The 8,309-nt window shown below is 45.8% G+C and overlaps 1 protein-coding gene across 1 annotated transcript; it reads right to left on the bottom strand.

The window, feature by feature from the left end:
- Positions 1-3: 3 nt before the first annotated feature.
- LOC112079611 (serine/threonine-protein kinase tousled-like 1-B) lies at positions 4-7,561 on the bottom strand (the record flags this gene model as incomplete). Its single annotated transcript, XM_024145507.2, has 11 exons — positions 7,541-7,561; positions 7,144-7,206; positions 2,737-2,847; positions 2,510-2,646; positions 2,071-2,265; positions 1,878-1,944; positions 1,675-1,772; positions 1,212-1,293; positions 1,011-1,102; positions 827-916; positions 4-133 (listed from the first exon to the last, which is right to left on the bottom strand). Coding segments are annotated over exons 1-11 (1,086 nt in total), but the record flags the coding sequence as incomplete, so codon positions are not given.
- Between the last annotated feature and the right edge of the window lie 748 nt (positions 7,562-8,309).

Below are 8,309 nucleotides of genomic sequence, written 5' to 3'. Positions count from 1 at the left end.
CTCGTTGAGGTATCGCAGGGCGTTGACTATCTGCATGACGATAGACCGCGCCTCCTTCTCTGACATCAGCTTGTTCTGTTTCAGATAGAAGTCCAAGTCGTTCCCCTCACAAAACTCTAGAACCGTACAGAACCTAAAGACAGAGAGAAAGAGACAGAAAGAGAAAGCGTGAGAGCAAAATTGCAAGATTATGTTATAATGCTGTAATTGCATCAAATTGTTGTTTTTGCAACAGAATAGAGGGTTCTCATAACTCTATTGTGTTTGTGTGAACTGAAAGTGGCCCTCTGGGAGATTCAACACTGACAGGAGATTTATGATGTCTTTGGGTGATACCAGGGAGATGTCTCGGGGCCAGACCCTGGTTTCTACACAATGAGAACAGTTTTTACAGCCGATACTTTCTGTTGTGAATTATAAGCATCTTTCATACAAATCTTAACCTTTTGACCCATTCCATACATCTGTTGTTTGTCATGTAGATTGAAGGAGGATGGACTTTGCTATAAAAGGCTGTGGCTCAAACCAGCTTGTTGAGTTCTCAGTGATCACCTCCAGGGGTGATTACCGACCAGCTCCATTACTGCACTAATTAAATAATTAAGTTAGATTGTTTTGAAGAAACCTAAAAGTCTCTCCTTTTGATTACAATAATTCCACCACAGGAGAAAAACAGAGAAAGAGCGTGAGCAAGAGAAACAGAGAAGACAATGGACTCCATTAACTATAACCTAAGAGGCATCTCAACAGTCTAAAATGGCTTCCTCTCCTTCATCGGCACTGATGTGAAAGAACTATACTAGGTTTGAGGTAAAATGTCACTTACGTGTCTGTATCCAGGGAGAAGTAGTCGTAGAGTTTGACTATTCTGGGATGGTCCAGCTGTTTGTGTATCCGGTATTCTCTACAGGCATGCCTGGGACAGAAAACAATATTGTGTGTAAGCAAGTCTGGTCAAATAACGTTTAAAACATGGATGTAAACTTGGTTGTAAATTCTGCGTCTCATACTTGTGGTAGTTCTCCTTCTTCTCCTCTCTCCAGTTCTTGTTGAGTTGGTGGATTTTAACGGCTGCGTAGCGCTGCTCAAACAGGTCAAAGGCCTGAAGACACAGAACACACATCAGACAAACACTCACAAGCACAGGTACAGTATGGATCTAGAATCACTTACTAATAATTCACAAGCACATACCAGCAGACAATCCATACCTTATAGACTTCACTGAAGCCTCCTCTGCCTAGCAGATACAGCAGCAGGTACCTCTCATTCAGAGTGGGGTGGTCTTTAAACCTGACAGACAGACAGAAAGACTGAACAGGCTGCTTCCTATAGCATAAAGGGATAGTTTACCCACATAACACCTACAAGAGCTGTGGCTCAGTCGGTGGAGCATGGCGCTTGCAACGCCAAGGGTCGTGGGTTCGATTCCCGCTTGGGCCATCCATATATAAAATGTATACACACATAAAGTTGCTTTGGATAAATGTGTCTGCTAAATGGCATATATTACGATTATTATCTTTTGAATACCTAGAAAGTATGAACTGGGCAGTCAGCCACACTACAGCTACTGGCCTACGGATAGGTAGGCACTAGGGATGGGTTTTGAACCAGGAGACAGTGCTGGGGTCAGGACTTCTATATGATTGCGTCTTCCTGTCCTGTACTTACGATGAGCTGTCCTCATTGTTGATCCTCTTTAGCTCTCGGATGTGGAGGTTCCTCACCCTCTCCAACCTCTCCAGCTCTGCCTGGATCTCAGCCTCCTCCTGAGAGACAGTCAACCACATTACTCAGACAGTCAATCTTATTCATTTTGGGATTCGGACAATAGTACTATTAACAAACATGTTTGTGTTCATAGTGAAACCAACCTTCTTCAGGTGTCCCAGGCGAAGCTTGAAGATCTCCTCCTGCTCATGATACTCAGCCAGAGTCAACCTAAAAAAACCCTGGTGATAAACGTCACTGCACCAACAACGCAAAAGCATGTGTATCCATCTGCCCATGCGCATGCATGCCTGTATGTACAAGTGTGTGTGTCCCTCAGTGTGTGTGTGTACTCACATCTGAGGCAGGGAGGGTTTGAGGAAGGGGTCGGGGTCATTGCCGTTTACAACCTTGGCTTTGCGTTGTTTGGGTTCGGAGGTGGTTGCTAAGGAGAGGGAGGGGGAGGAGGAGGGGTTGGGAGGCTTCTTTTTGGCTAGCAGCTTCCTCTGACGCTCGATCTCCTCTCTCTGCTGGTTGATACCCTCCTGCTGCCTACACACAGAGTGTGTGTGTGTGTGTGTGTGGGGGGGGGGGTTATAAAGTGTTATAGCAGGTCATAAGAAAGTAATCACATATAACAGGTCATAAGAAAGTCATATCACACAACAGGTCATAGGAAGGTCATATCACACATAACAGGTCATAGGAAATGTTATCGTTTCATTATGCTCTGGAGAGCAGACCCATGTACATACAGTATATTATATGTGGGTTTGTGAAGTGTGTGTATTCTCACTTGACAAGGTTCTGGAATGCGTATCCGTCGGTCCACTGTTCAGTGTAGGAGGCTCCATGTCGTACAGTGGTGAAGTGACCCAGTCTGAGACGGTCCTGCATGCTCTTCTCTCTGCACGACTGCTTCTCCTGGGTGCTCTACATACACACAAATAAACGCCAGTTACACACACACAATCGCACATGGGCTTGTGTCAGTAACAGACATCCACACGAACAAAACAACACCTTCTCTATGAGTAGTTTCTTGCTCATGGTGATGCATTTGTTCAGTCTCTCCTTGTATTTCTCCAGGAGTTTCTGCTGTTCATCAATCTGTCTCCTCAGGTCACAGTTGGCCTGGAGGGAAAACAATACATGTATCAACGCACAACAGTACACAACCTCTACCCATCACCTGTAGGTGAGGGTACTACCCATCACCTGTAGTACCCTCACTAGTACAACCTCTACCCATCACCTGTAGTACCCTTCCTAACTGTAACAGAACTTCTACCCGCATCACCTGTAGTACCCTAACTAGTACTCTACCATCACCTGTAGTACCTCAAAACTAGTACATACCTCCTACCCATCCCTGTAGTAAACCCCTCACTAGTACAACCTCTAACCCCATCACCTGTAGTCCCTAACTAGTACAACCCTCTTACCCTCACCTGTAGTACCTAAACTAGTACCTCTACCATTCACCTGTAGTACCCTCAACTAGTACAACCTCTACCCATCACCTGTAGTTACCCTAACTAGTACCCGTCTACCCATCACCTGTAGTACCCTAACTAGTACAACCTCTACCCATCACCTGTAGTACCCTCACTAGTACAACCTCTACGCCATCACCTGTAGTACCCGGCTAAACTAGTACAACCTCCTACCATCACCTGTAAAGTTTCCCTTAACTAGTACCTCTACCCATCACCTGTAGTAACCCTAACTAGTACAACCTCTACCGCATCAACTGTAGTACCTCACTAGTAAACCTCTACCCATCAGCCTGTAAGCACCCTAAAATAGTACAACCTCTTACCCATCAGCCTGTAGTACCCTAACTAAGTACAAACCTCTACCCAGTCACCTGTAGTACCTCACTAAGTACAACCTCTACCCATCACCTGAGCACCCTAACTAGTAACAACCTCTACCCATCACCCTGTAGTACGCGCTAAACTAGACACCTCTACCCATCACCTGTAGTTCCCTAACTAGTAACCTCTACCCATCACCTTAAGTACCGCCTAACTAGTACCACCTCTTACCCATCACCTGTAGGTGGAAGGGGTATACAATCACCTGTAGTAACCCTCCACTAGTACAACCTCATACCTCATTGCACCTGTAGTACCCCCAAACTAGTACTGATGGTTAGAGTTGTCTGGTGAGGAATACCAGGTAGTACTATTCCGATTGGTAGAGGGGGCACCTGTGAGTTTGAGGCCTACTAGTTAGCTCACTAGGTCAAGCCATCTACTACCCCATCACGCTGGGTATAGGTTGGATCCGACTCAACGGAAGTTTAGCGATACTACCTTTCGTAACAGGACATCACCTGTAGTTGATCCTTAACTAGCTATAGGTGATACCTCTACCCATCGAGCGCTATGTAGTTTCCCTAACTAAGTGGGACTCATGTACATTATGGACCTCTACACATCCCACCAGGGTAGTTCCCCTAACTAGTGTAACAAACTAAACCTCTAAACCCGTCAGTCTACTCGATCCCTGTAGTTCCCTAACTAGTACAAAACTCTCGTTAGTACAGAAAGGTTGTAACCTAGTTTAGCGACGAACTCTGTAGTACAAAGATTTGTACCCTTATAGTACAGGGTAGAGGCTCACCTTTATATACCATAGTACTAGGTGAACTACAGGTTGATGTGTAGAGGTCTTGTATAAGAGTGAGGGAGGTACTACAGGTATGATGGTAGGAGGTTGTATTTAAGTGAGGGTACTAACAGTGTCGACCGGTAGTAATGGGTATCTCAGCGTCTCACGAGGTACTAGTACAACCCTCTTACACAATTAACATCGTACCACTAGTAGGGTGATTAGCCGGTAGAGGTTGTAACCTTTAAAGTGGAGGCGTAAGCTACAAGGTGATCGGCGTAGTACCCTCAACCTACTCACGGTTGACCCGCAGTGCATAGAGCTCTTGGTCACTTAGTTAAAGGTGACCCGCACTAGTACTAACAGGTGATGGAGTAGAAGGTACTAGTGTAGGGGAACTACGGTTGAATGGAGTAGAGGTTGTACACTCATGATATAGGCATGCACCTGTAGTTCCTAAACGCTGTACTTACAAGGTGTGATTGGGAGAGGTTTACTAACAGTATTAGGACCTCGTTACGCCTACACACTGTAGTGTGCCCACTAGCTGAGGTACAGGTAGCGTCTCACCCACATCTATCCATGTTGTAGGTACCAGCCTTCACTGGTACAACCCTCTAGCCCATACTCTAACCTGTAGTAACCCGCACTAGTACAACACTCTACACATCACCCTGTAAAGTTCCCTAACTAAGTACAAACTCTACCATCACCTGTAGTTCTCACCTAACTAGTAGCAAACCTGCTTCACCGAATCACCTGTTAGTTCCTAACTAGTAACAACCTCTACACATCACGGTAGTTTCCCTAACTTAGTACAACCTCTACCCATCAGGCTGTGTAGATGCACCTAAACTAGTAACAACCTCTACCCATCACCTGTAGGTGTCTGTACCTAATCAGTTAAGGTACAACCTCGCGACGCCTATCACACTGTTCAGTTTCCCTAACTAGTAACCCTCTAACCACAGTCAGTCCGAATGTAGTTCCCTAGGAAGCTTAGTAGCAAGGTATCGCTCTATCCACTATCTATTCACCCTGTTTAGTTTCCTAACTAGTTAAGGGGTGCCCATTAACACCTCTGGTTGAATCCATCACCTGTAGTTGTCCTAACTAGTCAGGGTAGCCTCTACCCAATCAGCGTTCGTACTGCTTAGATGTGATGCCGCGTATCCTAACACTAAGCTAACGGTGATAGACGCTATCTGACCAGGCAATCTACTTCTGTGGTAGGTTCCCTGGAACTAGTACAACTCGTACCGATCACTACTCGTTAGAGTATGCCGTAACTAGGTTAACAACTCCCTCACATAGCCGTCGATATCGCGCTTGAGTAGGTGTATCCTCCTACTAGTACAAACCTCTACAAGCATCACTCTTGGGTTAGTTGTAACTACAGGTAGAACTGAGGTACAAGAGGTTGGTACTAAGCTTAGCTCTACCCATCACCTGTAGTACCGCTAACTAGTACCTCTACCCCATTCAACCTGTAGTAGTACCCTCTCAACTAGTAACACACTCTCACTCACGGTTGATAATGTTCCCTAACTAGTAACAACCTCTACCCATCACCTGTAGTTCGGCGCTTAAACTAGGTAACAACCTCTACCCATCCACCTGTAGTGGTTTCCATAAGTAGTACAGACCGCGTACATACGCTATCAATCCTAGTAGTAGGTACCTAACAGGTGATGGGTAGAAAGGTTCTGTATCTAGTTAAGGGGTACTTACACAAGGTGATCCTCTGACGGACATTCAAAAGCCCTAGTGAGGGTCGCTTATAGAGCCCTAATCATGAGGTACCAGTAACTTCTACCCATACAAGCCTGTTAGTACGCGCTCTCTAGATTGGGAGTACATACCTCTACGCCCAGGTCTTGTTACACCTCAGTGTAGAAGAGGGTAACTATCTAGGTGTAGGTAACGAGGTACTTAGTATAGCGGTACTCACCAAGGTGGATGGGTAGAGGTTGGTACTAGTTAGGGAAACCTAACCTACAGGTGATGGGTAGAGGTTGCTAACCCTACTAGTGAGGGTACTATTAACTAAAAAATTACAGGTGTGGGTAGAAGCCGTTTGTACTAGTGGGTACTTACAGCACTAGTACCTGAATTGGGTTCTAAAAGAACGGTCCATAACACCTGTAGGTACCCTCACTAGTACAACTACCATCTACCCTATCATCCTGTAGATACCGGCTCACTAGTAAACAACCTCTAACCCATCACCTGTAGTTCCGCTAACTAGTTACCATCCCATGCTGAACCATCAGGGTAGAGGGCACTCTGTAAGTATCCCTAACATAGTGTTAAGCGCGTCTACCCATCACCGTAGTACCGCTCACGAAACTTACGAGGTTGAATCGGGTAGAAGGTTGTATAAGTGAGAGGTATTAACAGGTATCGTGTACGTAGCCTCGCATCCACTCTGTGTTATGCAAGGGGTCACTAACTTAGAATCACACTCTACGCCGCATGCACCTTGTAGTACCCTAACTAGGTACATAGCCTAAGGCATCATAGCAGTATGATTATCTACACCTGTACGAGGATCCGATCTCAGGGCTTAGTTACAAAGACGCTCTTACCCATCACTGTAGTACTCTAGACTTAGTGTGGCGTTGATAACATGTTATTGAATTACATTCTCACCTTCCCGTAGTGCCCACACTATGTGAGAACTCCCTTGAGACGAAGATCACCATGTCATTGAGCCTCAATTAGAGCTTACACCATCGTGAAGATACCCTCAACTGAGTAACTTCTCGACTGTTAGTTACGGCGTCACATAATGTGGGCCGCGCACCTCACCTGCTTCACGATGAACCCTCCACTTTGAACGATTAAGAACTCTGAGAAATACAAGGAAGAGAACTGGAACAAAATGCATCACCATAGGGAGTCACGTATAATCATAAGCACCTATCAAACTGACAGTAAGCGTACCTCACCTAAGAAGAACGGTTAGGTTTGACTATTAGTTCCGCTCTTGAGACTCGGACTATGTCTCGTACCTAGTTGAAAGATACCCACAAGCCCATGCTGCGAAAACTAGTACATATGCTGCTGTGGTGCTACTGGCGTTTTATTTGCCTATGTAGAGCATACCACCTGTCCACGAGTGTATGAACGCCATGAACTTTCAGGGTGCACAGAGACGAGAGCATGCAGGACCCTACGTCCTAGACTCGAGTGGTCCACCACTCACCCTGAAGCTACCGTACGACATGGAGCCTCCTTATCAAACTGCTAAGTAACCAGAGGAACCCCGGACGCGATTATCGTCACCCATCCCAGACACTGTCATTGTCAGGATGTGGAGAAAGGAAACTCAACCACACTATCACCAACACCACATGATACACAATCAACCCTGTTGGAGTTAACCTGTACATGGCGTCTGGTCACTCCAATGAGAGTAAATAAATGAAAAACCGTAACCCTGTCTTCTACTAATGCACCCCTGTTTGATGTGTCGAATAAATCGACCTGACCTAGTTTCTAGACCACCCTGTTTGTGTGATGAACTATAGCTTTTACCTCTTACTGAAACCTGTTTATATGTGATTAACTTCTTAAATGACCTGCTAATACACTACTACTTTAATCACACCACTCCCACCCCCATCGTAGATCACCACACACACCACACACTCACTCATCTGTGAGTACATTAAAGCCCGCCTACGGTAACGGGCTACATCTCAAACCAGCAGACGATAGGAGATCGGAGCCGTTACAGGAGTGAAGCAGCTAGCCCCAAAAAGAAGCCCTCAAATCCCCTCCCTCCTTCTCCACTCCCTACCTCTGCTTAGCAAACACACACCTCACGGAACCCCCAAACAACGCAAAAGTCCAAGATTGCTACAAACGCAAATGATCACACCCGACCCCTGTCCTCTCAAGAAACCCTCCTGCCTTCCCTAATCAATGTCGAGTTATACACGATCACACACATCAAGCGAAGTGGACACTCA

Source organism: Salvelinus sp. IW2-2015, unplaced genomic scaffold, assembly GCF_002910315.2.
Source record: "Salvelinus sp. IW2-2015 unplaced genomic scaffold, ASM291031v2 Un_scaffold8668, whole genome shotgun sequence".
NCBI classification, from domain to species: Eukaryota; Metazoa; Chordata; class Actinopteri; order Salmoniformes; family Salmonidae; genus Salvelinus; species Salvelinus sp. IW2-2015.
The sequence above is the reverse complement of the archived record's forward strand: the minus strand, read 5'-3'. Positions and strand labels throughout refer to the sequence as shown.